At 37.5% G+C, this 19,253-nt stretch overlaps 1 protein-coding gene across 2 annotated transcripts in view; it reads right to left on the reverse strand.

Annotated features, from left to right (window-relative positions):
- The window catches only part of LOC150082063 (uncharacterized), a 562,503-nt gene that overhangs the window by 18,405 nt on the left and 524,845 nt on the right, over positions 1-19,253 (reverse strand). For both annotated transcript variants that reach the window (XM_090379088.1, XM_090379087.1), the window contains exon 20: positions 10,904-11,342. In XM_090379088.1, coding sequence (XP_090235214.1) covers positions 10,904-11,342 — 439 coding nt within the window. The remainder of the gene's footprint in view (positions 1-10,903; positions 11,343-19,253) is intronic.

A 19,253-nucleotide genomic window follows, 5' to 3' on the forward strand; every position in this document is an offset into this window, starting at 1 on the left:
ACATAAGTGTAGCAGCATTACAAGAGATAAGATGGGGAAACTTAAGAAATTATAGAAATCCGAGACTACACCCTAATAAATAGTGGAAGCAGGGAAAACGTTCTGTGGACAGGCTTTATGATTAAGGACACTAAAGCATGAAAGGTTTGAGCATTAGCAGCACAAATTTTCCCCATAAGAATAACCACAAAGAAACTAGGATATCACCTGATGGTGTCACACGTAATCAAATAGTTCACATCCTCATTAATACCTGTCATACTACGGATGTAATGGTGAGGAGTTATGGGGGGGGAGAGATTGCGATTCAGATCATTTTATGGTACGATGCCATCTGCAAAATAGGCTCTCAAAGGTATATAGAGGGAGAGGAGGGATAACAAAGAAAAGATATATCAACAAGATAAGCTTAAGGAAGATGAATTTTTTTTTTTTTTTTTTTGGTAGTTGTTGGCGCATCGGCTTCTGTGGCCATAATGCACCTCCCAAGGTTTTTGCAGTACTTTGATCCAAGCCCGAGGCGGGATTCGAACCCGCGACCTTTGGGTTGCCAGGCAGGCACTTTACCCACCTGGCTAGCCCGGTCGGCTGGAAGTGAAGATATTAGAGAAAGATTTAGAATGAAAGTAGAGGAATAACTGGAGAAACACCAACAACAGACCACACTTGGAATACTGTGTTCAAGTATGGAGACCGCACCTAAAGAAAGACATCGAGCTTCTTGAAAGGGTGCAAAGACGGGTAACTCGCCTGGTGAGATTGGCAAAAGGGCATCCTTATGAAGAAAGACTTTGAATATGTGGGTTGCAGAGTTTGGAAACTAGACACCTTAGTGGAGATTTGATTGAGGTGTTTAAGGCTCTGAGAGGCATCAGTAAAATGAATGAGGACAAAATTTTCAAGATCTTAAATGATGCTAGAACTAGAGGACATAAATTCAAGTTACAGGGGGAAATGTTTAGATTGGACTGCAGGAAGTTTTATTTTAGCCAGCGGGTTATAAATTACTGGAATAAGTTGCCTTCATGGGTAGTAGAGGCTGACAGTTTGGGGAAATTCAAAGGTCATCTGGATAGTACTTTCAGGTAAGGGAAGCACATAGGATGATAGGTTTAATTTCCTTTTTATTTTTTTTATTTATTAATTATTATTATTTAGTTATTTACTGTGTTTTATTTATTTATTTATTTTTTGTTTTTATCAATTTTTTTTTTTGGCTGGTGCAGCATAAGCCATAGGCTTTCTTGCACCATGCAGCCGTTACTAATACTAATACTAACAGGATGGTGAGCCCATCAATAAACAATAAAAAATAGGAAGATATTAAGGAAGCACTGAGTGCAGCAGCAGAAGAGGCACTTGGAGTGGAACAAAAAAGAGTGAGAAATGACTGGTTCGATCAGGACTGTGAGAAGATCCTGGAAGAACGAAACCAAGCCAGGCAGAAAATGTTACAGAGAGGAGCTAGAAAGAATACTGATGATTACAGGGTTAAAAGAGCTGAAGCAAAGTCAGTATGTAGACAAAAGAAAAGAACAGAAAAAAATGTAAGAAGAATACGACAGAGGACAGATCAGGAAATTCTATAAAGTAGGAAATGTAAAAAAAAGGATTCCAGCCCAGTCTTAACCTGTGTAAGAATAAGAATGGAGAAATGGTGGTGGTGGTGGGGGAAATCACAGAAGTTGGAAGGAGCATTTTAATTCCTTACTCAATAAAGAACAGGCACGTCCAGAAGAAATTGTAGAAGAGAAAGAAGAAACAGATAATGTTGAAGGTATTAATAACATACACGTATAAGTTATAAACCAGTTTAATGTAAGAATACAAATATATACTAACAGTAGCTTTCGAGACACGTGTCTCTTCATCAACTGACATTTAAATACAAAATACAACGGATAAGTGCAATGAGCTGAGTGAGGCACGTTAATCATGCGTCACTGTTGTTGCACGGACGTGCGCTGCTTTCTACTCCACTGATCATCTAGCATTAAAACGGTTGTCTCTAGGATGGGGTGTAGACGTATGCCTTTCTGGCGATTTAATGCCTTTGGATTGTTTACTATGTTGATTGACTCTAGCCATAGGCGGTGGTGAAAGTGTCGTGAGTGGTCTACTATTTCGAAGTCACGTTTGGGGTCAAGATTGTGGTTGGTGGCCCAAATGTTGAAGGTATCTTGGGCCCAACAATAGAAAAGTACGGGATGCAGTCCGAAAGGCTAAAAATAACAAAGCACCCGGAGAAGATAACATCCCAGCAGAACTTATAAAGGCAGGTGGCGAGAAACTGATTCAAAAATTACATCAGCTTATATCGGACATATGGGAAAGAGAAGAATTGCCAAATGACTGGAAGACAGTGGTAATTATCCAAATCCCCTCTGTAGTTTCCACACTAATGTGTGGAAACTACAGAGGGGTTGCCCTACTTAATACAACATATAAGATTTTATCCTTCATCCTGACTAAAAGAATAGTAAGTCTAGCAGAAGGAATAGTTAGTGAATATCAAAGTGGGTTCTGTGTGCAGGGAGGCTGACTGTTGACCATATTTCCACCTTCAGACAGATCTTGGAGAAGTGCTACAGATATAATGTAGATATGCACCATTTGCTGTTTATTGATTTCAGCAAGGTATATGTGTGGAAAGAAAGAGTGGAGCTGATGGAAATGACGGGAAGCCCAGGCATACCAAAAAGCTTGTAAGGCTGACAAAGATCACGCTGGAAGGAAGCAAGTGCAAGGTTAAGGTGCAAGAGAATCTCTCTGAGTCCTTCGAAGTGAGGAGAGGGCTGAGACAGGGGGACCTTTTGTCACCAGTAACTTGGTGTTGGAGAGGGTTATGAGGAAAGTATCAGCCACCTCCAATGGGATCATATATATCAGACACTACCAGCACTTAGCCTATGCAGATGAAGTAGTGATGACTTCCAGAAACCCACATATTCTGAGGACAGCTTTTGAAGAGTTTGAGAAAGAAGCAGAAAGGGTTGGTTTGAAGGTAAATGAAAATAAAACAAGTTTATGATTACAAGTAGGAAAGAGAGAAAGTACCCAATAGATCTGGCAAACAGCAAAGCATAGTTTCAATAGAACAGAATCCTTCAAATAACTGGGTGCTATGATTCAACATGATAGTAGCAACACCCCAGAAATTCAGGCTCTTCTTAATGCTGGTAATAGATGCTACTTTTTCCTGCAGAAACACTTTTGATCAAAGCTGCTCTCTAGAAGAATGAAATTAGTGTTATATAAAACAGTGGTACGATCTATTGTGATTTATGCTAGTAAAACATGGGTGCTTAATAAAAAGGACGAAAAATCTTTAAATGTGTAGGAAAGGAAGATATTAAGGAAAATCTTTGGCCCTATAAAAGTCGGGGAAGGGTGGAAAATAAGGACAACCTGAGGGCTGAAGGAACTGTATGGAGAATCAGATATAGTGGGAGTGATAAAGAGCTCAAGACTTAGATGGGCAGGCCACGTGATACGAATGGAGGAAAGTAGATGGCCAAGGAAAGCAATGGAAGGGCAACGGGGAGGAAGAAGAACGAGAGGAAGACCGAGGAGGTGGGTGGATGACATAGAGAGCGACCTACGACAGCTTAGGGTGAGACGTGGAGGACAATGGCCAGGAAAAGAGACAGCTGGAGAAAAATCATTGAGGAGACCAAGGTTCTACAAGAACCGTAGCGCCATGGAGTAAGTAAGTAAGAATTAGTATTTCAAAATCTGAATTGCCGTTTTTTTTTTTTTTTTTTTATATTTAATTGAAAGCCTTAGAAATGTCAGGAGAAACTGCTTTAGTTTCACTGAACATTTTCATTGAATTTGTCCAAAGATAAGTAATATAAGTCAAGGTACCAGTGGAGCGACACCGACAGATTCCATTTTGGCGATCCTTGATCAGATGGAAGGTCGAGATAAGAGTTGCCATTTGATGGATTTTTCAATTATTTTGGAAATAGTAGAGCTATAAGTGCAATAGGATGATAATTGGATGGGAGAGATTTGTTACCCACTTTAGGAACTAACTGGATATGAGGCAAATTTCCATACAGAACCAAAAACACCACTGGAATAAAACAATGTAAAAAGGCAACACAAAATAGGAGCAAGCTCTGGAGCACAGGTTTTCAGAACAAATGGAGAAATTCCATCAGGACATGGAGATTTCTTGGCAACAATCAAGACTGATCATAATTCTTTGAACATTCTTTGTCGAAACACCACAGGAGGAATTGAGTGAAATGTGTCTGGTACAGCAGTAGATGTTTTACCAATATCATCAATGCAAGAGTTAAAGGAAAAGTAAGATGCTAATAAATCAGCTTTATCTTTAGCTGAAGACACTAAAAAACTACCAGGGTGAGAGAAGTGGAAGTATGAATGAACCAAAGTTGTGGTCCATATGGTGATCCCAGTTTCACTTTGAACTTTTTTTTGGGGAGATAGGACATCCATTCTGTCACCTTCTACACGAAGATCTAAGATTGCAGCTAGTATCTATATCAATGGTCATTAAGTCTGGTTGAGTCCTATTAGTCAGAGCTGATGCTTTCATTTTTATGGCTTCTGTTGAAGAATGCGATGCAGTTGGTGAAACCATAACCAGAGTGTTATTAGCACAATTTATCACACACTGTTCCTTAGGGAACTGCTGTGAAGATTTGCAAATTGTCTGGGCACTATCTGCATAGACATGGTTAGTGGAACTGAAACTTTAGTTCATGCTGCTGTTGACAGGAATTTATTTGCTTCTTTGCCTTCTGACAGGTGATTTTCACTCTTCCTTATACTCTTGTATCTTTTCCCCTACTTCCCACAGTCTACAGGCTTTGGTTAAGTAGGATATTGCCCTTTACAATTTGGACAATACAGTGTTTTAACAACATAGTCCATCTGTGTATGGTCTCTGGACCAGCATCAGGGCAGACAGCATCTCTTCGTTTGAGGGTGACAAATTTTTGGCATTTAACCGCTAACAGGATTAGGTATAGGGTCATAAGCAGCAATTGAGATGTGTTTTTAACACTAGTAGGTAAGATTGGTGTGTAAATCGTTAAGGATGATTCTGCATGAGAAGAAGCTGGCCATCTTTTCTGATCGCACTTCACTCAGCTTTACACGACTCTTTGAGCATGCAAAACTGGAGTAGTTCATCCTCTGTAGTATTCATCAGATTTCGCTCTGTAGTTTACCCTTTGGAAGTATTTAGTGTTGCATGTGAGGTGACCTATACAGCAAAACCACCAAAGGTTGAGAGATTAAGGGATCTCAAAATGCTTATCACTCACAGTTTCAACCAGTAGATCACCAGATCTGTCTTCTCAGTATTTTGTGGATGAACCTACATTTTCTGACAGACAGAGTAATTATAAATTTGTTTGACAGTGACTTTAAGTTAAGGAATGATGGAATTCCTGTTGCTGAATGTCTGTATATATTCTTTTCAAGCATGATGCATTATGGTAAAGTTCATTCTAGTTGGTTTAAGATGGCTGGGCTCAAGTGGAGGGCTGTTGTATTCCATACTGCTTTGCTCCTTTTTACACCCTGGAGAACACAGCCTTCCCAACCAGTTTTCTGGCTAGCCGTAAAGCAGGAGTGGTGACCAGCTGAGTGGAAAAGTAAGACAGCAATATGTTTCCAGTGAACTGAACAAAAGTTATGAGAGCTAGTACTAGCACTAGAGAAATTGCTTGGAACTTGGGGGTCCCCAGATGACATGGATGATGAGAAAGTCCTTTGTAATCATCTTGACAAGTGAAAGTGCATTTTAACAAGAGGAAAACAGGGAACTAGAATATGCTTGATGTTAAAATCAGTGGTATAAATATCTCTGAGGTGTCTATCAGAAAAGTTACTGAGGCTGAGAAAAGGCAAAAACCCCAGGAATGGATCGCATGCATCCAGTTATACTATAAAAGGTGGATGCAAGCGTATCGAAAAAGTTAATAACAAATACTTATTACATTTTGGGACAGTCCCTTTGACCAGCAGTAGTGCTAATGTTTCCCCAGGCTGGTGAGTGACTTCTGTAGTGGGCAAGGTCACAGAATCTATGGTTAAGGATATAATATAGGACTACCTTGGTACTGAGAAAGAGGTAAAAATTATAGATAAAATGTTTCAAAGATGACTTTGACTAAAGCCGTCCTTGATTAGACCGGGGTTCGAGCCCGTCACCACCAAATACGGAGGATGCGGAAAGGTCAAGGAATGACCACCGCATATTCCCAGAGCAATATGGCCTTAGTTGCTAATGCTCCTAAAAACCAAATAACAAATATAACAAACTAAAGCCGTTACTCAAAATACTCTGGATCAGCTTTTTCAGAAAAATTCAGGTGATATGTCAGTTAAAGATTCAGCCTCTAAAAAGAAAAGGAGTAAGAAATCAGGAGAGGGAGGAAGGAGTGAATAAATCCAAAAAGTCTCAAGTAGTTAATTAAAATGAATGTTGTGTTCAATTGGAATATATGGATACTCAGCAATTTATAACTGACCCTTCTGTGAATAATCAAGAACAGAATAGCAATAAATGTGACCAATCAACCTAGACCTGCAAAGAGACCGAGATAAATTTTTTAGAATCTGAGGGGGTTGAAGAATCATGTCTAGATCTCATGGGCATGAGTAAAATAAAAATCAGAAAGAATGGAATTAAGACAATGGAAAGAATGGAATTGGAATTGAGAATTGAAGGGGAAGCATAGCATTCCGGGGATTGCAGTGGTGCAAATTTTAGAATTGTGGGGTACTCTGGAGATAACATTGATTGAATTACAGATTGAAAATAAAGTTTTAATGGCAAGATTGGAAGATAAGGAAAAAGAAAAAGAAAGTTTAGTGGAAATGACAGTTGGTGAAGGTGAAGTTAATTCACATGCGTCAGTTGTCTCAAGAGATCAAGGAAGTGCTACGCATGCGAAGGTGGCTATGGTTACCTCCAACAGTACTCAATATAAAAAGTGAGGATATGAAGGAGTTATTAAAGTCCATGAGACCAATATTGTGTGACATAAAAGTAAAAAGTGAGAGAGCAGTTAGAGATAAGAGGCTAATTATTGAAGCTGATTCTGAACAAGACTTGAACAAAATAGAGAACTGTGTGCAATCTCAGGATTTATGTCTAAAGTTAGAGAAACATAAGAGGCTAAATCCAAAGTTATTAATATATGATGTGAATCAGGACACGAATAAGGAAACCTTTATCGAACAGTTGTGGTTAAGAAATTTTAAAGATTGTGGCTTTAGTAAGGAGAAAGTGTGTAGTGAAGTAACGGTGTTACCTATTAATAAAGTGAAAAATAAAAATTGCTCACTCCAAGCTTTGGGGGGGGGGGACTGGGTTCTCCGATGACAGAGGTCAAGATCTTGAGGAGTTCCTTTCTTCCATGGGCTGGGGTGTAGTTAAGGATCTGCAGCAGCTGCCAACATTCTCCTCTATTCAAGGTGATTCGTACATCGATGTTACATTCTGCTCAGATGCAGCCATTTATAAAGTAACTAACTGGAAGATTCATGGAGTTTTGGTCTCTAGTGATCACAGAGGCATCACGTATGATTACCGTGTGGCTGGCCAATCCCGGGCTTGGATTGAAACAGATAGGTATGCTGTTAAATCTATAAATTGGACGGTGTTTGAAAGATATGTAAGAGAACCCATTAGTGAGATTGTTGATTGGGGATCCTTTTCTGCCACACCAGAAGAGCAAAGATCATCTGATCTTTGCTCTTCTGGGAAAATGGAAACAGGTGCCCATGTCATGCTTAACTGTATTAACTACATTGATTTGAGAGCTGAGCTGGAGAGAGGGACGCTTTTGATTAATGAAGATCATTTGCCTTTCTTGTTTCATTCAAGAGAAAATTTTATTTTATTCCGTAAATATGTAAATAAAGTTTTTAAACATAGGAGAAATATAATTTGTGAAAAGCTAGCAGTGGAAGGCATGCCTCCTAGTGGCTACAGATGTCAACCGGAGGCACAGGAAACTTGTTTCCTGTGTTGAAGGGCTAAATGCATGTCAAAATTTTATATTTTATGGTTATTGATTTTATAAGGTTTTATGAAGTTATGTTCAATATGAGATGACAAAGTTTTAGATTTTTTTTTAAAATGAGGTCTATATATTGATATGTTATATTGCTGAATACATAAATCAATGCAAAATTCCAATTCAATTGTTAAGAGATACTTTTAGTGCATATGGGCTTATTGCCCTGGTGGCACATTGAAGGTTGCATGTTCAATATGATGATGATGTTAATCATTATTTGACCATTTACAAAATAAAATAATAAACAAACTACCTTGGTAAGAATGTAATCCTACCAGAAATTACAGAATGGGTGTGTGAAAGGAATGCCAAGCCTTGCCAATGAAGATAAAACTGGAATTACAGAGAATACACTTAGGTGGATAATGAGGCAGAGGATGGTCATAAATGGGCAATCTTCAGAGTGGACTAGGATAGTAAGTGGAGTTACTTTGGGATGACCTGCCGCCCACTTCATTCAAATGAAGATTCTTTTACCTTCAGGCAATATATGTTATAGATCACTGGAATAAGTCAGTGCCCAAGGTGGAAGTTGGGCAACATTCACGGCAGAAATAGATGGCCACCTTTTGGTAATAGGAAAAGTACAAGCTGATGGCACTGGAAAAAAGTCTGCTTCCTTGTATCATTTAGCCATTCTAATACTAATCACAATGGGTAAAATACTGACTACAACGGTGGCATGTTAACTTTTTCAGCTGCAGAACCATTTTGATTTCTGACTTTATCAGTGGACTCCCTCCTCCAAAATAAAACATCATTTTGTTTTATGCTCTCAATAATTAAACATTGTGATCAAAAAACAAAAATATTTTTAACCAACCTTCAAAATTTGCCCTTCCACACTTTAGAGTGGATGGGCAAATTTGAAAAAATAAAGTGGCAGTCCACTCAATAACTGCCTATACCTTAACTTCCAGAAATGCTATTAGGAGGATAAAAGTCACCAATGACTTACCTTTAAGAATCTGCATGATGAGTGAGCTTGTATCTTCTTGTAAACCCCTAAGCACTAATGTGAATGTCATCATAGTAGTGATAAATACTATTGTAGTATCTATCACTACATTAATGACCTCTACCTATAAACTGAACTGACAAATGCATTACCCCTTCAATTTCAGATGAAATTTTGCTTGGAGCAGTGCTCAGAGTTCATGTTTGAACTCTGAGCTCTGCTCCAATTCAATGCCACATTGCAAAGCTTATTGCTAAGACAGGTTTTAGAGGCTCTGAAATGCCCATAGACCACTGTATGGACCATCATAGTTTGATAGAAAAGAGCCTCCAGAATGGTTAAAACATGTTGCCAAACAAGATACCCACTGCAGCTATAGTAAAATCACTCAGGAGATCCAGGAACATACAGGGAACTGTACCGGAAGAGTTTTCATGGATGAGCTATGCCATACAAACTCATGATTACAAAAGTCAGTGCTCAGTGGTGGTTCCATGCTAACAAAAACCAGAAATTCGGAGGAGTGAAAATGTGTTGTCTGGAGTGATGAATCATGGTATTGCACCGTTTCAATCTGATGGAAGAATCTAGGACTGCTGTCAGCAAAGAGAATATATTCACATGCACTGTCTTATCTCAACTGTGAAGTGCAGTGGTAAAAGTATGATAGTCTGGAGGATGCAACAATAAACGGAGCCTGCGGGCCACATCCGGCCCGCGACGATGTTGAATCCGGCCCCCTCGGTAAATGCATAAATATAGAAAATCCATACCTGACTACACTTGCCGTAAACGTTCGGCTTAATTCGGTTCAATCGGGAATCGCAGCCAGTACAACAGTAACCAAGTGATTCTACGCAGTGTCAAAGAGTTATTTCCTAATTATTATTGTAGCATTGATCGAACGAAGTTCCTTTCGGTTTGACTTCTTATTGAAAAAAATAATATTGGTGCGAGATATTTTATGTTTTATGCCGTTTCTAATTATTACAATTTTTAATTTAATATAATTTATAGCCCATAAAATGAGCCAATTAAAAAAAAAAGAAAAATTGATGCCGAATGCCACATTTTCAATGATAATTGGACATTCAGATATTTAATTGCAAATATAGACGATAAAGCTGTTTGTTTGGTTTGTAACGAAACTATTTCCGTTTTTAAAGAATATAATCTAAAAAGGCATTTTTCAAAAAAAACATTTCGTAAAATATAAGCTATTTTCACCGGAACAAATGAAAATTGAAGCAGAAAATTTAAAATGTGGTTTGCGTAAGCAACAAAATACTTTGAAAATTTTGTCAAAACAGATAGAGCTCTGACAAATTTAAATATTGTATTTACTTTTTTTAAAAATACATTAATAATTTGGTAATTCAAGTAATATAACATTTTTTAGGTTCTGATTTTTTTTATTAAATCGTTCAATCTATTCCGGCCCGCATGATGATGCGAAAATTTCATTCGGCCCGCATCATGATACGAAAATTTCATTCGGCCCACTGACGAAAAAAGTTGCCCACCCCTGATGTATACTATAAAGCTCAAGGCTTGATGACCTTTGGTGTCGATAGTTTAAATAACACAATGCATACCTATGTTTTATTCATCCCAAATTCAGCCTATCATGGAAAAAAAAAAAAACAGAAGGGCAACACTTACACAGAATATGTAACATTTTTGCCTTTCACCTTCAATAACATTTGCAACTAATGAAATAAAAATTGAACACTTGTATATATAAAAGCAGATTTCTCTGTAGTTTTCTTGATCATACTGACTTTTTGATAATATATTGGAATAATTAGTTCAGTAAACTAGTACTGCAATTTATCAATTTAAGGAATTCAGGAAGAGGCAGCAAAATTACACTTACCTTTAATTTGATAACGTGATATTAGAATTTCTGATTGCTCCCACAGATCGTGACACATATGCAAATTGCGCAAATGCATATGATGTTGGTGTATCATGTCCATTATTTGCTGAGATACACTAATTATACCTGGTTGTTGCTGCTGGGAATGAGGTACCTGAAGCTGTCCTGAAGTATGAAAAGAAGGTGTATGACACACTGAAGGTGTTGGAGTACTTGCTGGTCGATGATTACCATTCAGATCACAGCTACTATATCCACTACTCTGAGAACCTACAGATGCCACACTTCCAGCAGGTGATGGTGTGGGTGAATGAGGAGAGGGTACACCACCTGCTCCACTTATCCTAGGCTGGTAGGGTGAAGGCTGAGATAGGCGAGAATGACTGCCAGGAAGTGGTGAAGAATGAGATGTCAAACGAGTGCTTGAATGAAGAGACTAGAAAGACAAATTATACTAGATGTTAAACAAACCAGAGCACTTTTCAAATGAAAAATATAACATTATGTTACTTGGAAACATTCATTCATTGATTCAAATATTATAAACAAAAGAAGAAGTTTAACTCTTGTACATATTTTAGATAACAAGGTGCTGAAATCAGTACACATTATTTTAATCAAGGGACTGATTGCAATTTACACCACATCCAATTCCTACTTTTACTCATTTCTGCATTCATATTTCAAATTCTTCTAATGCCCATATATTCTGACATAAGTCTACTTCTATTTTTTGACTTGAAAATTCATCCTTAATCATATAAGCTGACTTCCTTTTTTTTTAATTAATTTTTTAAAAGTTTTCTTTCACAGCTTTCATAATGATGTATTACAGCAAAATTTGCTTCAAGAACCAGACTACTTTTTAAATTCAATTATTTCTGCTCTTTCTTTTAAAAGTTTAAATTATGACATTTCATTATAATGAACATTAAACTGTAAAGGATGCAATAAGCAGATATCTTTATGCAAAAGGTCATCAAATCAAAACCTACAGGCATAGCTGATGGCACGACATTGCTCTTACTGACACTATATGCGTCAGGCTCTGTTTATGCAAACATGTCATTCCTTGTTGCTCATTTATTACTGTACCACAAATTGGTTCTTCTCTAAACAAGTCTCCACGTGGAAGCTTGTCTGCTATAAGAAACTGACAATTTTGAATGTATACTTTTTAAGAATTCATAAAGTAAACTCAAAAATACAACCTCGATGAATTGCTTCCACCTAATAAAGAAGATGAAAAAATTCTTGGAATTTAAAAGGTGTGCAACAATGAATATTTCTGTAAAAATATATATCTAAAAAACTGTTAATATATGAGATGTGGCAATAAAGTTTCTGAACTGCTGCAATAATCACAAAGTGAAGGAACTCAAAATTGGTTCTTATTTTTATTCAAAGTAATCACTACCTGATTAAATACACTAATTACACCATTCTAAACGTTTCTGAAAAGAGTCAGCAAAGGCATCCAAAGAGATGTTCAGTTCAGTGGGTATTTTGTCCTTTATGTCCTCAAACATCCTGAAATCTGTCCTTTGAGAGTAGTTTTCACCCTGGGAAAGAGGAAGCAGCCTGGTGGTGCCAGATTGGGAGAGTAGAATGGATGATTGGTCTATACAAGTTATGTTTCACCATAAATATTTGAAGCACTGAAACCTATGTTTATATATTTATGTTTATTTCCAAATTGGAAATAAAAATAATTATACCATGGTAGGATTGAGTGCTTTATTATCTACAAACAACACACTTTATCTATGCACCATGCCACCAAGGAATACCTTAGTTTGTCATAAATGTCTTCAAAAACAAGTGCAGAAAGGGTAGGGGCTATTGTGCAACAAGAACCAGCTGCCTTTCTCTTGAAATTGTGGCCTCACCTGGGAAATTTGCTTCAACAAATGTACGCAAAACACAGTAATAGTAATCGCAATATAGTGCTTGGAAGGCACAGGCAAAAAAAAACCCAAGTAGATAAGAAAACACAAATTATAGTCTTCCATCCTCACACAGGTATCTATCTATCTGGTAAACCTTTGAATTTATTCAAACTGTCAGCCTCAATTACCTGCAAGGGCAACTTGTTCCAGCAATCAATGACTTGCTGGCTAAAAGAAAACTTCCTACAATTTAATCTAAACCTCAACCCCTGTAATTTGAATTTATGCCCCCTAGTTCTGGAATTCTTTATAACAGTGAGAATTCCACCTTCATTCATTTTACTAATCTCTCTCAGAGCCTTATAAACCTCAATTAGGTCACCTCTGAACTGCCTGGTAGCCAAGCTCTGTAGCCGCATACTCATACTTAGAGTCTTTATGCTGATTTCCCCATTCAAGTTGCCCATCTTTGGACCATTTCAAGAAGTTAAATGTCTTTTTTCAGATGATGTCTCCATACTTGAACACAGTATTCCAAATGTGGTCTTACAATTGCCTTATACAGTGGGATTATGATCTCCCTATCTCTACACAATAATATTTGATACATCATCAATAGGACACCATGGGCTTTCTTGGCTGCCCATTTACACTATTCAGAAAACTTCATATCTGCCCATATCATAAATCCCAGATCCCTTTCCTCGTCCACTGTTTTTAATTCAACCCCACCAAGTGTAAGACACTGCATTTAGCAGCATTAAACGATAGCTGCCACTTCTGTGATAATCTTTGAAGTCTATCCAAATCATCCCGAAGGAGTGCTGCTTGGCATTGATCATTAATTACTCCACCAATCTTTAAGCCATCTGCAAATTTTGACGTAACACCTTCTATCCCTCTGTTGATGTCATTTATGAAGATGAGAAACAACAGTAGTCCACGAACCAATCCCTGAGGACCCCACTCCTGATGTTACACCAGTATGAAGAATATTCATTAATCACAACCCTATGCCTTCTGCTCTGCAGCCACCCAGAAATAGATCTTAGAATCTTATCAGCAATCCCAGTTTGTTCAAGCTTATACAGTAACCTCTCATGAGAGACCGAGTCAAATGTTTTGCTAAAATCTAAATAAAACTGTCAGAATTGTTCTCTAAATCCAGCTCATGAGTAACTGTTAAAATAGTCTACTAAAGTTAGTTAAACAAGATTTTCCCTTAATAAAGCCAGGTTGTGTGTGCTTCAGAATGCCATATCTATTTAATTGTTCCTGGAATTCACTCTTAATCATTGGCTCTAAGACTTTTACTACAGTAGACTTTTAGAATAACGGCACCTTTGGGGATTCAAGGTGCCACTATTTCGATTTTTCCTTTATTTAACGCAGAAATAATGAGGTCAAATAAGAAATAAAGAGATTAAGAATGCAATTTTATTAACTGCACATAAAAAACATAAAACATGTTGACGATCCAATGTTATATATATTCTGCCATTAATACACTTTTGTCACATTCATATACCAATAATACACTTCTGCTTACAGAAGTGTATTATTGGTATATGAATTAACATTCTGGGTGACCCTAATGTAAAGTGACCAGACGTCCCAGATTATGCGGGACAGTCCAGATTTCAGTTGTTTGCCCCGCATTGCAAACTGTCCTGGAAATGTCCCGGATTGGGAATGTAGCCACCATACTTAATGGCAAACATAATGCACATTATTTGCATTATGTTTGCAACGGTACAACGGAAAGTTTTTTCGATAGTAAATAGGCTGTGGACAACAACAAAAACACAGCTGATTGTAGAAATGCTGAAAGCAATACTATAAGTTAAGTTAAATTTTGCTAATTCTTGTGAAGAATTTTACAAAGAAATGGCAAATAATGAAGAATTATTAAGAAAAATATATTTAATTATACTATTTAATTTCTTTTGTTTTTATTGTTAAAAGAAGTATGTAGCTTTATTATTATTTCACAGAAAAAACCTAACCTTATTTCACTAACAAAAATGAAAATCAATTAAAAACATGACCCCTGCAATAAATGTTTTTTCTCCCTTCTAATTACAACTGTTTTTCTCAGTTCATGTCCTTCAACGCAACCTTCTGTTCATTATGTAGCATACCACGAGGGGTACCATATACTGAATTTCAGCCTTTCTATGAAAAAACACAAAACAAATATAGGCTATATATATATATATATATATACACACTTTTTTTTTTTGTTTTGTTTTTTGTTTTAAAAAGTGTGATATTTTATTTTATAAGTTTAGTTCAAAGAAGCACATATATTTAATTTTTATCTTGTATGTGAATATTTTTGTATATACAGGGTGTCTCAAAAATATTGGTACAAACGTTTAGGGGAGATAGGTAACATCTAAAGGAATGTGAATCGCATAGGTACCCATAACCGGAAACGTCACCATATGTCGGTACACAGTGCTGTTCATCAGTTTGCAAGAGGGAAAATTTCTGGTTTACTCATTCAAGCAGTAGTCGCCGCACGAAGAGCATGCATCGATATATGAACTGTGAGCTGGCAGACATGCACCTAGTGTATGGATTAGCAGAGGGCTCACACGGTGTGTGCCCCCATGCAGCACAACATCGCTTCACAATAAATGTGTGGTCAGGTATGGTCGGTGACTGCTTAGTCGGCCCATACCTGTTACCATCCCGCATGAACTCCGCTAAATATTGGATCTTTCTTGAACAAGTTCTACCAGAATTACTTGACGATGTTCCAGCAAATGTGAGACGCAACATTTGGTTTCAACATGACAGGGTGTCTGCCCATTATGGAAGGTGTGTTCATGACCATTTGAACAGGCGCTTTGAGCGTCGATGGATTGGCCATGGTGGAACCATTGCCTGGCCCCCACGCTCACCTGATTTATTGAGTCTTGATTTATTTCTGTGGGGGGCCCTCAAATCTATCGTGTATGAATCGCCTGTGGAGACGGAAATGGATCTCGTGGCGAGACTCATCTGTGCTGCTGCTGCTGCTACTGTCAAAGAAACTCCAGGTGTGTTCGACCGTGTCCGCCAATCCATGCTGCGTCGGTGTCACGCATGCATCACGTCTCGTGGTGGAACTTTTGAGCATCTGTTGTAACATCATGAAATGCATTCATCTCGTACTCCATTGTTAATATTACGTCAAATAAATGTTTGCCACTAATTACTGTCTTGTGTCATTTCTGCTTCTTGTGCCTCTGCTACTACTTTCCCGTGACGTTTCCGGTTATGGGTTCCTATGCGATTCACATTCATTTAGATGTTACCTACCTCCCCTAAACGTTTGTACCAATATTTTTGAGACACCCTGTATATATACATTGTGAGACTAAGAAATTCTCAGCTCACAACGATCGAGCAAATCTAATTAGCTATTCTATCAATAAAACCATATCTTGGGATATTTAGGCTAAATTGTCAAAAACCGTATTCGATCGGAAGCCACGATAATTAAGCAAGAGAAAAAAAAAAAAAAAAACCCACAAGGGTAGAGAACAAGTACAAATGCTCCGGCATTCAGCGGAAATTTCTCCTATCCCTCAATTGCAGACACGTGCTGCCGTGTGTCCGACTGGTGAGAAGGCGAAATCAGAATTATTTAGGAGAAAATGTGAAAGAGGCAATGAGAAGGCAAGGATTGCCATAACCACCAGAAACTTGCATTCGCTTTTAAAAGGGATTAATAACGTGGGTGGAAGGACAATAAGATCTTTGGTTCCCATGTCAACAACAGGAATAAAAAGATGTTTATGGTCATACTGAAGCCTACGTGCACATAGGACCGTGGGACAGTTTCCAAAAATGGTCACATAGGAAGGAATGTGCCTCTATTCGGTCACTTCGTGGCTATGATGCAAGCTCAAATAACCAAAAGAACAGTTTTCTTCCATATTTACGACTTCCTTTATTACCATCCGCAGGAAGTGAATAATCCTTTTATTTTAGTGTAGCCAATGAAAGGAGAATCTTTTGGGAAAAAGAAGAGCAAAGGCACGAGGTATATAAGAGTATTGGGGGCCCAAAAAGGGTGAGATGACTTTTTGCAGTTGAACAGCTAGTCGGTAAGTCAGTGAGGCAGTTAGAGAGAGAGAGAGCGCGGAGAGCTAGAGCTACCCAGCAGAAAAGGTTCTTTCTAATTGCGCTAAAAAAAAAAAAAAAAAAAAAGAGTTGCTGGCAACGCTACTGATCAAAAGATGAGAGAGAGAGAGAGAGAGAGAGAGAGAGAGAGAGAGAGAGAGAGAGAAGGAGACCGACCACCAGTGACGTAGGAACCCCTTGGCATTGGGGCAGGTGCCAAGGGCGCCACTGACAGACTACATCAGTACAGTGTCAAGCTATTTCGACACCCGAGATCTATCTGATAAATTGGTGCCCCTCGATAATGTAGAATCAAGATAGCACAGGGAGGGCGAAAATTAATTTTCTCACGGTGATTTAAGCCTGCATGCATCCTTACATCTGAGTACATACTGCATATCATCGTCAATCTATTTGCTGTCCAGAATGTAACTTTGAATGGACCAATCAGGCGATCACTTCAGCGCATGATCGAATGCATAATAGTTTGCAATTCACGCATTGTGTACAAATTGAATAAGTTATAAGTTATAGTGTTTTTGTGATTGCTATATAAACAGGTAATGGTGAATACTGTGATTTATAATTTAAATAAAACAATAAAGGCCAAATTAATTTTAGACATGCCACCAAAGAAAAAAGTGCAAAGACTGTATAAAGAGGAAATTAGAAAAAACATTCCGCTAGTTTAGAAAACTGGCTTACAATGAGCCACTCCAAATCTGAAAGTGATGAAGTAAACGAACACGATTCGAATGAAGATGAAACAAATGATGATGCCACTGAAATGGAAGTCCAAGAAAAAGCTCAAACAGTTGAAGTTACTTTAACAGTTGGCAGATGAAAATGATGGCAGCAATAATATTAACATGGAACATGTAAGTCTGGATTTTAATGATCCAACCACATGGAACTTTAATATACCCACAAAAACAGATCTCTTATGGTGCAACATGGTCCCAAACATGTAGTCTTAAATATGTATCCTGTCACTAATGGCCGATGTTTTAATAATTCGTGGAAATACAAAAATGAAGGTATTAAAAAAAAAAAAAAAAAAAAAAAAAAAAAAAAAAAGAGAGAGAGAGAGAGAGGAAATGGTTATTTTATTGCAAAAACAAAGATGCAATATATTGTTTTCCGTGCCTCTTATTTGTATCTGGCAAAAATGTTCCATTTTGCAGCTCAGTGGATTTAAGGATTGGAAACATCTAAATCCAAACGTTCTTTTTCATGAGAATTCATTACAACACAAACAATTTCACAAAATGGAAATTATTAGAAAAGGGTCTTCAAAAAGGTGGACTAATTGACGACGCTGCACAAGCAGCTCTAAGAAGCGACATTTTGAAATGGCATCATATAAAGTATTGAAAATAATATTGAAATGTATATTGTTCTGTGCTGAAAATAATTTGGCATTTCGTGGACATGCTAGTAATATCGATACCGAAGAAAAAAACTGTGGCGTATTTTTAAACTTAATAAAATTTGTCAGCCAATTTAACACTGGTATGAAAAATGCTCTGGAATTGCATATTAAACACCACACTAATTATTTATCTCCAGAAATTCAGAATGAATTTATTAATTTGTTAACAACAAAAGTACGAAGTGAAGTAATTTAAAATAACTAAATTCAACAAGGCATAATATGTTAAGAGTAAGAGTTTTTTATCTATATAATATCTGTGTGGATACGCCACAGATAACTCTTAAGAAAAAAACTACGACAGTAGTGTGGGAGGCATCGTTTCCTCTGTATCTCATATTGTGCTCGATGATAGGCCAATAGCTTTGGGTGCCGTTTCACTTCCACGAAAGAACAGATGACCGCTTGTCGGGATAAAGGGAAACCACTCTTCTAAATCTCTAACAGGGTGCTTACAACAGAAGGTTGACCATAGTCTATTGTCCGAATGTTTAATACACCTTGGTCTGCCCACTGGCTATGGATACACAAAGTAGTTGACCAGCTCGACTTCTCGGTATGTGGGAAGGTAGACAGATAGGTTTTACGGGTCCCACTGAGTTACAAATGGTAATCTCTATCTTTTAATTCGAGCATAACAACAGTATTATTGCTTGCTTGATGGGTGCGAACGATGTGTACCCAGTTAAGTCTCGTGTAATGCAGTCGTTATATGGAAAATTTTCTTCTTTCTACGAACGAAAAAATTTTCGTTTCCATAAAACGAAGATATAAAAAAAAAAAAAATTCGGTAAAGAATAAAATTCTATTTAGTGAATTTTAAAAAATTTGGTAAAAAGAAAACATTTATCTCTAAATAGAAAAATTCGCTATAAAGAAGTGTGTTAAACAGAGGTCCAACTGTACTTAT

This window comes from Mastigoproctus giganteus, chromosome 8 (assembly GCF_048544385.1).
Source record: "Mastigoproctus giganteus isolate SK-2022 chromosome 8, ASM4854438v1, whole genome shotgun sequence".
NCBI lineage: Eukaryota > Metazoa > Arthropoda > Arachnida > Uropygi > Thelyphonidae > Mastigoproctus > Mastigoproctus giganteus.